This window comes from Bubalus kerabau, chromosome 6, assembly GCF_029407905.1.
Source record: "Bubalus kerabau isolate K-KA32 ecotype Philippines breed swamp buffalo chromosome 6, PCC_UOA_SB_1v2, whole genome shotgun sequence".
In the NCBI taxonomy this organism is placed as follows: domain Eukaryota; kingdom Metazoa; phylum Chordata; class Mammalia; order Artiodactyla; family Bovidae; genus Bubalus; species Bubalus kerabau.
The window spans coordinates 20,132,846-20,150,426 of NC_073629.1; the positions used below are offsets into that span (position 1 = coordinate 20,132,846).

At 38.2% G+C, this 17,581-nt stretch overlaps 1 protein-coding gene across 9 annotated transcripts in view; it reads left to right on the forward strand.

Moving 5' to 3' along the window:
• POGZ (pogo transposable element derived with ZNF domain) overlaps positions 1–17,581 on the forward strand; it is a 47,279-nt gene that overhangs the window by 16,727 nt on the left and 12,971 nt on the right. For 5 of the 9 annotated variants that reach the window (XM_055584293.1, XM_055584294.1, XM_055584295.1 and 2 more), the window contains exons 3-10: positions 847–1,005; positions 9,336–9,511; positions 10,404–10,512; positions 11,672–11,962; positions 12,043–12,261; positions 14,878–14,984; positions 15,666–16,003; positions 16,398–16,552. In XM_055584293.1, coding sequence (XP_055440268.1) covers positions 847–1,005; positions 9,336–9,511; positions 10,404–10,512; positions 11,672–11,962; positions 12,043–12,261; positions 14,878–14,984; positions 15,666–16,003; positions 16,398–16,552 — 1,554 coding nt within the window. Of the gene's footprint in view, positions 1–846; positions 1,006–4,710; positions 4,762–9,335; positions 9,512–10,403; positions 10,513–11,671; positions 11,963–12,042; positions 12,262–14,877; positions 14,985–15,665; positions 16,004–16,397; positions 16,553–17,581 lie in introns of those variants that run through there. The other 4 variants (XM_055584301.1, XM_055584300.1, XM_055584299.1 and 1 more) reach the window with 4 other exon arrangements.

The following is a 17,581-nucleotide window of genomic DNA, read 5'->3' on the forward strand; positions in this document are numbered from 1 at the left end:
TCCCCCTATTCTCTGGTCTGTAAGTGCTTTGGTTTTCCTTATACACAAAGCTAGAAACACTATATTTAATAAATTTAAAACATTAAGAGTTGAGTTCACCAATATTTATCAAACACATAAGCAGTTCTCTTACCATATGATGTGTGAACAAGTGGTGTGTGTTAGTGTTCATTTATATACCCAGTGAAAAACAGGTTCCCATAGTCTTGAGGGATTTTTTTGTTTGTTTTATTTGAACTTGGTTTCCTGTGTGAGCTGAGCAGAATTTGCTTCGTGTCTGCCTTCAGGGACAGTTTACAAACTTAGGCTTGTAGCTTCTCTTTCAAAAAGGTGCGGTTGCAGGGTCAAATTCTAGATTGCCCTAAATTCATAAAGTGGGTGGTAGTTCTTTTTCCCCTGAATTGTATCTGTTGCTCTTTTTTTTTTTTTTTTTTTTAATCTTTCCTGCCTTGAGAACTGAAGATGGCATTGGTTTGAAACAGGACAGTTCGTGGTCTTGTGGACAGCTTACTATTGCATGGTTATGAATACCAGTAGTGGTGATAATAAGTCTTTTGAGTTCTAGAGGTTTGCTTGTGCTCTATAAGCAAAATAGTGAAATCTGGTTCAGCGAGCTTGTAATCTAACTTAATTCACCAGGAAATCTGAGACAAAAAAGAAGGCATTGTGTCTAATTTGCGGTGTGAGGGACACACAGGAGGAGAAATCAGATAACCAGTCAGATTTGCGAATAAAGCAGGAAACTTTATGGCTGTAGAGACCTGCAATAAGATGAAAGATTAGAAGAGTGTCCTTCAGTGTCATCTGTCCCTGTCTCCAAGTGACTGTGCCTCCCCTTCCCCGCAGTTTCTGTGAGCCAGCAGCCTGTCTCGGCTCCAGTGCCCATCGCTGCCCATGCTTCTGTCGCTGGGCATCTCTCTACATCCACCACCGTTAGTAGCAGCGGGGCACAGAACAGCGACAGTACAAAGAAGACTCTTGTCACACTCATTGCCAACAACAATGGTAAGTGGGATTACTGGGAAATTCTTCCTGGGCTAGAGGGTTGAGAGACTAAAAGAGGTCTTAAGATTAGCCGTACCTCTTCAGTTTTAGGTACTGATGTGGTTCTGCTGATGTTGGAGTGAGTTTAGTCCTAATTCTCTGATACGGAAGTAAGTGGTGGTGTTCCTTCTGAGTTAGTGCTGAGTCGATGCTGGTGGTTCAAGTCAGAGGGCAGCTGATTTCTTCTTACTGATAATTTCTAGGAAAGAAAATGTAAGCCCCAAATTCCTAACTGTTAAGGAGATATGAAGGGGACGGGATTGTTTGTTTGTTTGTTTTTAATTAGAAGAGCCCCACTAGTCTGGTAAGAATTATCCCAGGGTAGTTTTGTTCCATATTTTCTTTGGCAGCTTAATTTGGTCATTGGTTCTTGGGTGTGGAAAATAGGATAGTGTTGTTGTCTACCTGAAGGAAATGGTGAAAGACTAGTGGTTTTTTTTTTAGTGAGTTGATTGACTAGTGAAGTTACATAGTATTGGCTTCTGTTTCATTTCCTATTTTCTTTTTTTTTTTCAATATTCATTCATTTATGTTCAGTTCAGTTCAGTCACTCAGTCGTGTCTGACTCTTTGCGACCCCATGAATTGCAGCACGCCAGGCCTCCCTGTCCATCACCAACTCCCAGAGTTTACTCAAGTTCATGTCCATCGAATTGGTGATGCCATCCAGCCATCTCATCCTCTGTCGTCCCCTTCTCCTCCTGCCCCCAATCCCTCCCAGCATCAGAGTCTTTTCCAATGAGTCAACTCTTTGCATGAGGTGGCCAAAGTATTGGAGTTTCAGCTTTTTAGCATCAGTCCTTCCAGTGAACACCCAGGACTGATCTCCCTTAGGATGGACTGGTTGGATCTCCTTGCAGTCCAAGGGACTCTCAAGAGTCTTCTCCAACACCACAGTTCAAAAGCATCAATTCTTGGGTGCTCAGCTTTCTTCACAGTCCAACTCTCACATCCATACATGACCACTGGAAAAACCATAGCCTTGACTAGACGAAACTTTGTTGGCAAAGTAATGTCTTTGCTTTTGAATATGCTATCTAGGTTGGTCATAACTTTTCTTCCAAGGAGCAAGCATCTTTGAATTTCATGGCTGCAGTCACCATCTGCAGTGATTTTGGAGCCCCCAAAAATTAAGTCTGACACTGTTTCCCCATCTATTTCCCATGAAGTCATGGGACCAGATGCCATGATCTTCGTTTTCTGAGCTTTAAGCCAACTTTTTCAGTCTCCTCTTTCACTTTCATCAAGAGGCTTTTGAGTTCCTCTTCACTTTCTGCCATAAGGGTGGTGTCATCTGCATAGCTGAGGTTATTGATATTTCTCCTGGCAATCTTGATTCCAGCTTGTGCTTCTTCCAGCCCAGTGTTTCTCATGATGTACTCTGCATATAAGTTAAATAGGCAGGGTGACAATATACAGCCTTGACGGACTCCTTTTCCTATTTGGAACCAGTCTGTTGTTCCATGTCCAGTTCTAACTGTTGCTTCCTGACCTGCATACAGGTTTCTCAAGAGGCAGGTCAGGTGATCTGGTCTGGTATTCCCACCTCTTTTAGAATTTTCCACAGTTTATTGTGATCCACACAGTCAAAGGCTTTGGCATAGTCAGTAAAGCCAGCAACAATTATACAAGCATTAACAATTTATATCAGGGGTCATATAGCATGTAATATTTTAGAAGTTAGATAAATCTTAATAATTTCACAATTAAAATGGCTTTTTTATTCCCCAAAGTAGTAAACCATATACCAAAAAAAGGAAAGAAAAAAAAAACTTGTCTTCAATTGTGAAGATGATAAATATTTTTGAAAAGAGAATTTACCACAAAAATGTTTCATCCTCACCCAAAAAAAAAAAACCTGAACTTTACACAAAATTCACATTTTATTTACACTGAAATAAACTATACAAATTGATTTTCTTCACCAAAAATAACAGCATTGTTTTCATAGTATTTCTAGATAAGCCACCAAACACTTACTTTTGCAGGTTTTCTAGATTTTGCTTGTAAATCAGGATGAGGCAGAAGAAAACAAATCAGCTGTAGTATCCATGACCTTGGATCCTTTCTTGACCGTGCAGCTGAAGTGTTCACCACGTACCTGCCAAAAAGCTTATGAAGGCTCCCTTCATAGGAATGTAAACAGCAACTACCAGATGTGGGACAACAATGGCGGGCCTCCCATTCAGACTTTAACTATAGCTTCTTGCTTTAACTTCATTTGATAAAGACAAAATCTACATTGAAATCCTTATTTAGTGAGCTCACACATTTCTCTTACAGTCTGATAATTTTCATAACGGCCCCTTTCAAATTTTTAACAGCATACTTTAAACTACTACTCAAAGGTCAGTCATGAGCTTCATTGTAACATTTTTTATTATGTTTCCTTCCTCCCATACCTCCTACTTCCTACATTCTGAAAATGAGTTACTGGCAAGTTATGTCTCAAGATTCATGTCTAGAGTAAACATCTTCATAGAATTACTGCATTGCTATAAAGGACTTATTTTTAATTATTTTATAAGACTAATATGTGCATTGTAGAAAAAGGGGACAGTAAAAGGAGGAATAAAACAATTTTTAACTATAATCCTACTACCTGGAGATAACTAATTGTAACTTATTCTGTACTTATATGTATCTTTTTAATTAATTCATTTGTTTTCTTTCTTACTTTTGTCTGCACGTGGTCTTTGTTGGTTTGTGCGGGTTTCTCTAGTTACTCTCTAGCTGCAGTGCGCAGGCTTCTCATTGCAGCGGTGTCTTGTTTCTGACCATGGGCCCTAGGGCTTAGTGGTTGAGCCACGGGCTCGATAGTTGTGGCACACAGGTCTAGTTGCCATGTGGCATCTTCCCAGACCAAGGATTGAACTTGTGTCTCCTGCATTGGCACTTTACCACTGGTCAACTAGGGAAGTCCCCATATATGTACTTCATGTACATCTATATGCTATGTGAAGTGATTCACTCCTTATAAAAATGGGCCCATACAGATTCTAATTGCTTTTTCCCCTTAATATGTAGTGATTTTAATAAATTTTATGTAGCATTTTTGATGATTATTTCCTGTTGTTTGGTTAACAGTCCTTAGCAATAGGTTGTAAAGGGGTGTACTGCTACTTTAAAAGAGTTTTTGTAAACATCTGTCTTTTCTCATATCCTTAGTTCTGAGAACATATTTCTAAATGTCAAATTGTTGTATCAGAGGTTATCACAATTTTTAAGGATTTTGATCAGTATTTTTCCTGAAATGGCCATCTAGACATGTTGTATCTTACATTTCCAGTAGAAGTGAACCTGGTATTCTTACTTTTGGATATAACCATTTACCTTCCATATTTTTGGACATTTATTACAATCCCATTTTTTGTGATTATAAACAGTGTTACGATGAATATTCTCAGGCATCATATCTGTGCCTACTATGTAAGCATATCTGTCATATAAAGTGAGATTGCTGGGTCAGGCATTTAAAATTTGATAGTATCAAGTTGCCATAAGAGATTGCTCTACATGCGGCCTCACCAGTCAATCTTTGGATATCAAAAAAGTAATTTTTATTACATGGAAAACCCCTAGAATTCTTTTTCAACATATAATTAGTGACCCTCATATATATATATAAAGATGAGGAACCTCTAGAGATTTTTTTCATTTTTTACAGATGTGGAAACCAAGGTGTGGAGAGTCTGAATAATATACTTAAGGTCAAATAGTAAGTGACTAAACTGGATTTGAATTATTTAGACTTCAAAATGTGTGGCCTTCCCACTGCATTATACTGCTTTCCTGTGTTTCTCTTAAAATAATCTTGTCACAGTGCTATGAGCAACCAGTTTTGCTAAATTTCCCTTTGATCACAGCATTCCGAGGCCCAAGATGAGCATCACATGACTTAATTTCTTTGAATGGACCTTTGATTCCTGTGGCCTATGTGCAAAAATTTTTTTGAAATATAAAAATTGATTTTATTTACTTCAGAAAGCTCTAGCATTCAAATTAAAATGTTGACCCATGTTCATGGTTTTAGAAAAAAAAAAAAGGTATAGACTGGTTACTACAGTTACATATGTCTTGTGTGTTCTTCCAAAAATTCTTTAGTTCTGGAAGTTCTCTGGTGGTACAGTAGTCAGGACTCCGAGCTTTTACTGCCAGGGGCCTGAGTTCAATCCCTGGTTGGGAAACTAAGATCCCATAAGTCTCACAGCCAAAAAAACAATAAAGGCTTAAAATTTCTTTCATGCATAGATAAGCACACATTAATAGATTGAGTTTGTCTAGCTTTCTTTTTTGTATAAAATATACAGCTTTGTGACTTCTATCAAATACTCTTGAAATGCCAGCATTATTCATTATAGCCCAGAAGTGAAAACTACATAAGATGTTGAATGAATAAGCAAAATGTGGTATATTCATACAACGGAACATTATTGGGCCATAGAAAGAAGTGAAATAGTGATATATGCTGCAGCATGAATGAACCTTGGAAAACATGCTGACTGAAAGAAGTCAAATACGAAAAGGCCACCACGTATTATATAACTCCATTGTTATGAAATGCCCATAACTGACAAATCTATAGAAACAGAAAGATTGTTTGGTTGCCAGGGCTGGGGGTAGTAGAATGGGGAATAACTGCTAATGGGTATAAGGTTTATTTTGGGGATGATGAAATCTGGAATTAAATAGTGGTGATGATTGCACAAAACCTGTGAATATACAAAAAGAGCCTTCAAATCATACACTTCAAATGGGTGATACAGAAGGTATGGTATGTGAATTACATCTCAGTAAGGCTTTTTTCTTTTTTAAGAAAATGTTAGGAATAAAATTGCAGAAGATGTTTTACTATTATTTTTGCCATTCTTCAGAATCTGTCACTCAGCATTTAGAAATTATTCTTATAGTTCTGGCTGATCGTATATGTGCATTGGAAAGGAACATTATGAAATGAAATGACCTGCTTAATTCTGAGCTGTGAATAATGTGAATTTAATGTTATAAATTTTTTACTGTAATTATGATTTTCAATTCCTGTTTGGTCCATTTCTACTCCATTTAGCCCTCTTTGTCTCTGGGGTTTAAGGCTATGTAAATAAACTTAATGAAAAAAATCAAGACCTTCAGATTTGTAAAATAAACAGAATGTGTTTTGAGAGAAGCTGTTGGATGTTCTATTATTTAATCTGTTTAAGGCTGTGGTACTTAATTGAGAGCAGACCTACAGGTAGAGAATTGGTTGGATGATTCTTTTAAAGGCTTTTTTAAGCCTCAAGATTCTGACTGACTGACTCATTTTCTGGAAATAGAACTTTGGAAGACTTCTGAATTGTCAGCATTTCTTTTAGGAAAGAATAAGAATGCAGGAATCATTAAAAACAATTCATTTGTTTGAATTGGAATTATTATATTAGAATGAATTTATAGAATTCATTAAATAAATATTTACTCTGGGTGACTTGCCATATGCTGGTTTTGCTTTCAGTTGAATTGTAAACCTAGTCTACGGTTAGAAACCTTCTTTGTTTGCACTTTATTTTTGGGAAGGTCCTAACAATTCACCAAAATTCAAACATGACCCTGACATCAGAGAATATTTGCAGAAAATGTGTTAACGTTCTTTGTAGTAGTAGACTATGTATAGATTTCATGGAAACTAGGCCTGTCTTTTGAGACTTTCTAATACTAGTTGATTCCACATAAATGCAAAAAATTTTCCATCCTTCCCTTCCTATATTTAGATGAGATATTTAGTCATTGATTTTATCTTAAGAATTTTTAGTTTCAGATAATTTGTTTTATTTTACTCTAGCAGTTAAAATAGTGAATAGAAAATATATATTTTTATTTAGTCAATATTTTTCAACAATAAATTGTGAAAGAAAAAAAGAGATGGATGGGGAAGCTATAGGTTAAAAGAGATTAAAGATGTCCATCAGTTGTACTTTATGAACCCTTTTGTAACCTAACTCAAGCAAAAAAATATAATTGTCAATTTGAATTTTAACTGGATATTTAATATCAAAGAATTGTTTTATTTATGGCTGCACTGCACAGCATGTGGGATCTTAGTTCCCAGACCAGGGATCCAACCTGTGCACCCTTCTGTGAAAGTGTAGAGTCCTAACCACTGGACCACCAGAAAAGCCCCCAAGAATTATATATTTAACTTTATTAAGGCATAATTGACAAATAAAATTGTAAGATACTTAATGTGTACATTATGGGGATTTGATATATGTATGTGTTGTGAAAGGATTCTCACTGTCTAGTTAATTAACATATCCACCACCTCACATATTTATCATTTTGGGGGGCTGGGATAGGAATAGTGAGAATGTTTAACTTCTCTCGGCAGACTTTAATAATATCATACAGTGTTATCCACTATAATCACAGAATTATAATATTTTTTAGGAGTGATAATGATGTTGTATTTCTTCTTTTTTAGGATCTTTACTTTTTAGAGATATATATTGACGTATTTATAGGTGATATGATATGATACTTGTTTCAGCATAATATGGGAGCTGGTAAGAGGGTGTGAAGTACAGATGAAAGAAGGTTGGCTTTAAGTTGATAATTATTGAAGCTGGTATAGGTACATGGAGGTTTATTATCATGTTCTATTTTTCTATATATTTGAACATTTTCATAATAAAATATTTATGTTGAAATATATAGAGAGAAAAGGACCCATATAATTAGCATAGACAGAACTTGGAATTTTTTTGTCTGTCAGCTTCTATAATTACTTGTTTGCTGGCCCAGTTACTATGAGAATCTAGTCCACTGATGATCTCTCAGTTTCTGGGAGAACATGGGGCAAGTCACTATTGGCCATTAATAGCCGGCCACCTATATACCCACTTTGGTGGTCTAGCTTTGTAGCTAACTACTAATGCCATTTGTCACATGTAACTTAAAACTTCCGAGGAGTTCATCCCATTCTAGTGAAAAGAGCTGCAGTATTTTGCTTGAATCTTTGATTTAGGCATACTGGCTCTCTGAAATAGAATTTAGAGTAGTCTTTGTAAATCAGGAAACTTAGTGTTAATGATTTTTTTAGCCAAACTTAGCAAACGGAGGCTTCCCAGGTGGAGCTAGCGGTAAAGAATCCACCTGGCCAATGCAGGAGACTCAAGAGACAAGGGTTCGATCCCTGGGTTGGGAAGAGCCCTTGGAATAAGAAATGGCAACCTGCTCCAGGATTCTTGCCTGGGAAGTCCAAAGGACAGAGTGGGCTACAGTCCAAGGAGCTGCAAAGAGTTGGACATGACTGAGCAACTGAGAACATCCAGCAAATATAGGACTTAAAACATTTCCAAAGTTACTTTTATCACACAGGAAAAAGAATTTAAAATACTTTAGTTTTCAAATATTTATGATATTGTTACTATTTATTCATGAATGAATCTTCTGAAGTCATATTTATTGGTTTTGGCAGGTGTGTTCTTTATAAGTTCTGATGACATAAAGAAGTCTCTGTTTCCATACCTATACATCTTATACAAGTATACATATACATCCTATATATCCTATACAGTGGATATTTAGAGAACCTGTTGCATTTCTGAGATTTGGCTCACTGGGAAGCTGAATTACTGTTTGTTGATGAATATTCCTCTTTTAAAAAGTTTAAGGTAGATTAACTAACAACAAATCACATTCCAAAAAATAGGTTTTACATAGTAAAAATATGGAGAAAGAATTTATATGTTACTTGGTTTTGCTGATTTGGTATGGGGAAATTATACGTGGTCACTTAGATCATCAAAGTGATAGCCATGTAAAAGTCTTACCATGTGTGTTAAGACATGGTTTGTTAAGATACGTGGGTTTCCCTGATGGCTCAGTGGTAAAGAACCTGCCTGCCACTGCAGGAGACACAGGTTCGATCCCTGTGTCAGGAAGATGTCCTAGAGAAGGAAATGGCAACCCACTCCAATATTCTTGCCTGGGAAATTGCATGGACAGAGGACCCTGGCGGGCTACAGTCCATGGGATCGCAAAAGAGTTGTTCACAATTTAGCAATTAAATAACAAGTTAAGATATGAGGGAGATTTTGGTGAACTTTCTGTATCTATGTATTTTTCTGTTCATTGTAGCTTTGAGTAAGGCTTAAATATTTGGTAAGTTTGATGACATTAAACCTGAGGTGAGTGACAGTCTTGGATATCTTAATACATGGGGACACCATTTCTTACCTAAGACCATTGTGTTGCTTATAAATTGTGGCTTACAGTGTTGTTTTTTTTCTTCTTCTTCTTCTTTCTTTTACCCTTTAGCTGGCAATTCTTTGGTCCAACAAGGTGGACAGCCACTCATCCTAACCCAGAATCCAGCCCCAGGTCTCGGTACCATGGTTACTCAACCAGTATTGAGGCCTGTGCAGGTCATGCAGAATGCCAATCATGTGACTAGTTCCCCGGTAGCCTCACAGCCAATATTTATCACTACACAGGTAAGTAGGACTCTGAATTCTGGGACCTGGTAGAATTCTGGGACTGTGGGAACCTTTGAGGGCTCTGACTTGAGTCTCCAGCATAATTAGAAATGGTTCTAGGTTCTGTCCTTTGGTCTGGCTTTCTCATTTACTAGTTTTTATTTGCTGCTGACTTGAGTAGACAGCCCAACATAGCATACAGCTGGGCAATTTCCTCTTTATGCCCCCAGAGGCTGTTAAGTAATTTGATTGAGGTCTAGGCAGGAGAGAGTGGGAAGTTTGCATTAGGAAGCCTAAACACTTGGTCCTCAAAAGTTCTCACCCTTTGCTTGGGCTATTTTTCTTAAAATGGGGTGAGTTAGTTGACTTACAGAAATATATATGCAAAATTGGTGAAGTGCAGGGAGAGCTTTGAAAGAGAAGGAAGATGACTTATTGATATAAATGTGAATTGTAGTTGCAAACCCAGTGCTGGTGTGGGATAAAAAGGCAGATGCTTTTTCCTGCCTTGTCTTACAAATTTCCCAGAGGTGTATGGCCTTTTGAAGTAGACTTGGGGACAATTTCCTACAGTTGTATATGTGTTGAATCTCCATTAGTGTCAGTTTTTTCCCCATTCTTAGGGGTCAGTTTGTGGATGAGTTTTTTGAACTGAGGTTCTCTTAAGACAAGAAATAGGTTTTCATTTTTGTTCGTATGCACCAAACCTCATTCTCCAGTTTTAATATTTGTCACTCAAAAGTTTGCCAGAAGTCCAGAATTTTCTCCATCTCAGTCATTTAAAAGCTCAGGTTCCAGAGAGAGAATCATTAGGTAAGAGTGTGGGAACTTTTTGGACATAGGTCTGAATACAGTCTCTGCTAGTGTTAGCTGATCTCCATGTTAAAGATCCTTTTGCTTTTTAATGCAGGGATTTCCTGTAAGAAATGTCCGGCCTGTACAAAATGCAATGAATCAGGTTGGGATTGTGTTGAACGTACAGCAAGGCCAAACGGTTAGACCAATTACACTAGTCCCAGGTAAGGAAAAATGTCTACCCATTTGGAATAAACCAGCATCCAAAAGACTTGTTTTTGTTGTTTCTAAGTGTTGAAGGTCATTTAAAAAGTATACTTTCTGAAACTACAAAAATCATATTGAGTTAAGCCCCATTTTTAAAAAACTTCCTAACCTTTGGCCAGGGTGGTAATTTTATTTTTCTTTTTAACTTTTTACCACCTTTCATGAGGTAGTAAAACAGGGTTTTTATAGTTACTTTTCTGTTTCTGCTGTTTTATTCAGCTATTGTTTGTTATCCTGAAGGACTGTTATTAATGCAAACTCCCAAATTCTGTATTCCTAATAAGTCTACTTACTTACATGGTGGACTTAAAAACTTATTTTGCTTGCATTTTACAGCATAGATTTGGAATATAAGTTAAACAAATGGCATATTCTTTGAGGATGAATATTGCTAATGACTAGTGGTGTTTTGTTTGTTTTTTTTTTTTTTTTAAGAAATTGAAAGATAATTCTTTAAAATCTTATAATTTTGCCCCCAGTTCTATATTCAGTGTTTACTACATTTTGGGCCAAAAAATACTATATTATTTTAGTTGTGGTAAAGGTAGCTTGTCTTCCTAAGTTTTTGTCATTGTTCTCAGAGCCCATTGGGATTTTGGCCTTCAGGTCTGAGCTTATCCTATCTAGTTCTGATATTTCTTAAATATTTGTAAGTGAATTGTCTAGTTGATCCAGGAGACTCACCTTTGGGACATCCTAGTAGAATGGCATACATAGTCTGTCTTCTCTGTGAGTTTGTGTAAGAGAATGAAAGACTCTTTAGTATTCTGAGAAAGGAGGATTACTTTTTTCAGAACCAGCTCTGCCTCTTGGCCTGTGTATACCCATACTGCTTCCCACTCTATACCCGTTATTCTCTTCCAGTACCAAAATCAGGCTATTCATGATTTACTCTTGGAATAGAAAAGGCAGCGTGCTAAGGTGTTTGGGGAGGAGTTGATGGAAATCTGCTTTCACTGTGATGTTTGTAGGGCTGATTACTGAGGCTAACTGCTTTCATCAGTTTGGGGAAATAATCTTTTCCTATTCTAGTATTTCCAGTAAACACAGAGGAAATGTGTTATAGGAGAGCTCACTAACCAAGATTTGGTGCTTTTCTTTGTCTCTCTTTTGAAGCCCCAGGTACCCAGTTTGTTAAGCCGACAGTGGGCGTCCCACAAGTGTTCTCTCAGATGACCCCTGTGAGGCCAGGCTCCACGATGCCTGTGCGGCCCACCACCAACACCTTCACCACCGTCATCCCAGCCACTCTGACCATTCGAAGCACCGTCCCACAGTCTCAGTCCCAGTCGACCAAGTCCACTCCCAGCACTTCCACCACACCCACTGCCACACAGCCGACCTCACTGGGGCACCTTGCTGTCCAGCCCCCAGGCCAATCCAGCCAGACTCAGAACCCCAAACTAGGTGAGGCTTGGGAAGAGGAGATAGCACAGCTGGGATGGGTGGTGGCTGGAGAACAGATGATTATCACTTGGTCAAAAAAGCTCCCTCCTTCCCCTCTCCACCTGCAGTGAGCATTGCCAGCTTTGTCACTGTGAAGCGACCTGGTGTTACAGGTGAAAATAGCAATGAAGTGGCCAAACTGGTGAATACCCTTAACACCATCCCTTCCCTGGGCCAGAGTCCTGGGCCAGTGGTGGTATCCAACAACAGCTCCGCACATGGCTCTCAAAGAACCAGCGGGCCTGAGTCTTCAATGAAAGGTACGATAATCAGAAAGACTCTGGGCGGCCAATCATTCAAAAACATTAGCATAACGTATTGTATCAGAAGTCTATACTGTGAAATAGAGAAGATAGGGTATAGTTGCAATAGTTTGTTATCACAGAAACTTAAGTGTAGTAAAGGGGATTGCCACTTGTGAAGAGTGTAACTGCTGCTGCTGCTAAGTGGCTTCAGTCGTGTCTGACTCTGTGCGACCCCATAGACAGCAGCCCACCAGGCTCCCCTGTCCCTGGGATTCTCCAGGCAAGAACACTGGAGTGGGTTGCCATTTCCTTCTCCAGAAAAGTGTAACTAAGTCAGCCCAAAGGAATTTTCTGTTAATTGTGGTTTGGAGACTAATGAAATGGATTGAGTGATCAGAGATGAGTGGGATAATCAAAAGATAGTTCAGGGAGGAAGAGATGTATTTCTGAACTAGATTTTAAAGTTGATATTTGGTAGAGAGGTTTTCAGGTGCAGGATTATGAGCATAACCATATTCAATTTCAGTCCTAGAATAGGACTTGGCAAACCTTTTCTGTAAAGGACCAGATAGTAAATATTTTAGGCTTCATGTGCAGTATGATTCTGTCACAACTACTTTGTGCCATTTTGGTGCAAAAATAGGCCTAGACATATGACTATGTGCCACTAAAGTTATTTATGGGTTCTGAATTTTGAATTTCATTTTATTTTCATGTGTCAGAAAATCTTACTCTTCTTTTGCTTTTATTTGAACCCTTTACAAATACGAAAACTTTTAACAAATGGTATTGAGAAAACTGGATATTCACATGCAAAAAAATGGAGTTGGGCCATTACCATACACCATATACAAAAACTAACTCAATGAATTAAATCCCAAAATAAAAGACCTAAAACCATAAAACTCTTAGAAGAAAGCATTAGGGGGAGAACTTTATGACATTGGATTTGGCAGTGATTTCTTGCATATGACACCAAAAGCATAGGCAGCAAAAGAAAAAATAGATAAATGAGACTACTTCAAAATTTAAAACTTTAGAGCATCAAAGGGTTAGGGTTATGGAGAGTGGGAAAGCATCTCACTTTTCATGGGAGAAAATATTTGTAACTCATATATCTGATAAGGGCTTAATATACAGAATATATAAACTATTTCTACATCTCAACCAACAACAGAAGAACAACCCAATTAAAAAATGAGCAAAGGAGCTGAATAGAGAATTCTCAAGGAAGATATACAAATGGCCATTAAACACCAAAAAGATGCTAAACATCACTAATCATGAAAATGCAAACCAAAACTACAGAAGATACTGCTTCACACCGATTAGCTCTTATCCAAAAAAAAAAAAAGGGCAGAAAATAATAACTGTTGGTGAAGGATGTAGAGAAAGTGGAACCCCTGTCCATTGCTGATGGGGATGTAAAATGGGATGATGGTCCCTCAAAAAATGAGATATGAAATTAACCACATGTTGTAGTACTTCCATTTTGGGGTATATATACCCAGGGACCCAAACAGGTACTTGTACCCCCGTGTTCACAGCAACGTTATTTACAAAAGCCTGTATATGGAAGCATCTCAGATGTTCATCAACTGATGAATGGATAACAAAATATGGTGTGTATATATACAGTGGTATATTCAGTCGCTCATTCATGTCCAACTCTTCGTGACCCCATGAACTGCAGCATGCCAGGCTTCCCTGTCCATCACCAACTCCCGAAGCTTACTCAAACTCCTGTCGTCCCCTTCTCCCGCCTTCAGTCTTTCCCAGCATCAGGGTCTTTTCCAATGAATATTCAGGACTGATTTCCTTTAGGATGGACTGGTTGGATCTCCTTGCAGTCCAAGGGACTCTCAAGAGTCTTCTCCAACACCACAGTTCAAAAGCATCAATACTTAAGTGGTATATTGTTCAGCCTTAAAAAGGAAAGAAATTCTGATACATTATGTAATATGGATGAACCTTCAGGACATTATCTTAAGTAAAATAAACCAGTCACAAGAGGACAAATACTGTGTGAGTCCAGTTACCTGAGGTATCTGGAGTAGTCAAACTCACAGAGACAGAAAGTAGAGTGGTGATTGCTAGAGTTCTAGGAGGAATGGACAGTGGGGAATTAATAATGGGTATAGAGTTTCAGTTTTGAGGGATGAAAAGAGTCTTGGAGATTGCTTGCATGAAAATGTGAACATTCTTAACAACTGAACCAAACATTTTTAAATGCTTAAGAGGAAATTTTATGTGAAGTATATTTTACCATGATTTATAACCAGAACAACAACAGAAAATACATTGGGTTGGCCTAGAAGTTCGTTCGGTTTTCCCCAACAACTTACAGAAAAACTTGTACAAACTTTTTGGCCGACCCAGTAAAAGCCATTCTTAGTTCATTAGCCACACAGAAACTGGCAGCTGGCTGGATCTGGTCTACAAGTTGTGATTTGCTAACCCCTGGCCTAAAGTTAGAAGAATGGTAAAAGGAATGTGCCTCATAGTGATCTCTCATGCTTGCTTACCAACCTTAATTATACCCCTTATGAAGTGTTTAATAATTTTTTTCCAAAAGGCCGATAGTCTTTTTCTAGTATGTTACTAATCTTACCATGTTCTCACTTCTTCCAGTGACCTCGCCCATCCCAGTGTTTGACCTCCAGGATGGTGGACGGAAGATATGTCCACAGTGTAATGCTCACTTCCGTGTTACTGAAGCTCTGAGAGGTCACATGTGTGTAAGTGATGTCACCTGTGATGGGATCCAGCGTAAATGGCTGCCATTCACTGTTTACTTCCTGTAGTCTTGGGACAGTGTGAGGCAAGGGCTCTGAAATGACTTGGAAGCCTTTTAAAGGGTTATACTCTTGGCCTGTTTTAGAATGAACTCAAAAATGTAATAGGAAACATTTAAAGTCCCTCAAATAGATCAGAACATATGTGACCTTATTTCCTTAGTTGGTAGATTTTGAACTGCACAGGAGGACAGGTTTGTTAGATAATCAGAACTTTTTGGCCTCAGTTCATTTTCTATTTATTGTGTCATTGGATAAATCAGGAGCTATTAAGCAATTACTAACTCAAGGCTTTCATTTTTTGGTATTAGTCCAGATGCAAAGGTTGGGACTTCTTCCTACCAGGGACCCCAGAACCAGCTTATACTAGCGAGTAGTTCAAGAATCTAAAACAGGAAGAAGTACAAAGTATGGTGTTTGGAGTGGCATATATCTATATATAAGTACACACACACAGACACATGAAAAAGAGTGAAACCTGGACATTGTTGAAAACTGCAGGGTGGAAACTAGGTGAGAATACCTAGAACTAAACTGTTACCAAGGAATATTAGTGGACCTGAGGAGTACATGCATCCAGCCCCCAGGAGAACCAGGATGATCAGATGTCTTCTTTCTTTGTAGTACTGTTGCCCAGAAATGGTTGAATACCAGAAGAAAGGAAAATCTCTGGATTCAGAACCCAGTGTCCCATCAGCAGCAAAGCCCCCATCCCCTGAGAAAACAGCTCCTGTTGCTTCCACTCCCTCTTCTACACCTATTCCTGCTCTGTCACCACCTACCAAAGTACCAGAGCCAAATGAGAATGTGGGTGATGCTGTCCAGACCAAGCTCATTATGCTAGTAGATGACTTCTACTATGGACGGGATGGTGGCACAGTAGCCCAGCTCACAAACTTCCCTAAGGTTGCCACATCTTTCCGATGCCCACATTGTACCAAAAGGCTAAAAAACAACATTCGGTGAGTGTTGAAGAGCCTTGGATCTCACCTTGGACAAGTGAAGGCTGAAAACTGCTTACATGTTTCAGTTTTTCTGTCTGGAGAATGGCCCTAATTATAGCCTCTCTTGCTCAGGGTTATCAAATCAATAACTAATATTACAGGAGACATTGTGGTAATAAATAAAAGATAACTTTGGGTAGAGTGAGACCAGTGCATCTCCTTTCTCAGATAAGTTTCGGGAACCCTCTTAGTTTCTGGGCTGAGCAAAGGACTGTCCCAAAAAAGAGGAAGTTGGGTGGGAAGGTGGAGGGGGGGACATATGTAAAGTCTGTTCTGTGATTCCGCTGTTGTATTTCTCCAAGGCTTCTGATTTTTTATGTTGTCTGTACTTTTCCTTTGTGCTGTGCTACAGATTTATGAACCATATGAAACATCATGTAGAGCTTGATCAGCAGAATGGTGAGGTGGATGGCCATACTATCTGCCAGCACTGCTATCGTCAGTTTTCCACTCCCTTCCAGCTCCAGTGCCACCTGGAAAATGTTCATAGTCCCTATGAATCAACTAGTAAGTTTGGAAGTTCATAAACTCTAGGGGTGTACTTTGTTCTTCACTCAGTGAATGGCACTAGCATGGAGCCCTTTATATTTATTCATATGTGGGTAACAGTGTCAGGTAGGTTTTTGCATGTTTATAGTCAGTACTTCACTTACTTTGTTTTCCTACAAGCTTGGCTTCTATTCTGTTCAAGCTTGAGTTGAGTTCAGTGCTTGATTCCAAATATTAGGGACCTTGGACCACTGTAGAGAGGTATATTTTAAGGGTTTGTTACCTAGATTGTTTTATAGAAGGAGCAAGCATCTGTATTTGGGTCTCCACTTTAGTTAGTAATGTCGTAGTTTTTATTTAGGATAAAAGATAATATTATAAAGTACTTTACCATTAAGACAGTGCTTTCATGAAATATAAGATAAGTTGGAGTGTTAGCTACATCTTAAAGGTGAGAAACAGGCTGAATACAACCCCAGAAATATTTAGTCATTTACTTAAGAGCGTACACTTCTAGTAAGGTGACGTGAGGATTTGAATCCAGTCTTCTAGAAATATTTCCTTTATCATATAAGGGATTTCTAGTTTTGTTGAAGAGACAAAAATTGCTTAACTAGGGAAATCTGAGAACAACACTATGTATTTACTATAAATACAGACACTGGATGAAATGAATGATAGGTAGAATAGTTCAGAGAAGGGAAAAGATCCTTGTGGCTGGATTTCACAGAATAGGTAATGTATAAACTTGGTCTTAAATACAAGAAGGATTTAGGTGGATGGAAAATAGTAAGGAGAGATTTTATGTGATGGGGAACAGCATGAGCAAACATGTAGAGACAGAAAAATATGCATAATATAGATGCTTTTTGCTGCAGATTAAAAATCTTGATTAAAATTGGATTAAACATTAAGGACATCTATTAATAGATCCTTTAACTGAGAAGACTTAAGGTGGAGTAAGCATCACCCCAGAACTTAAGTCTTTACTTTTCAACAGTTTTCTTGTCTCTGGCTTTCTAGCAGGAAGGCTATGTTAATGTCAGG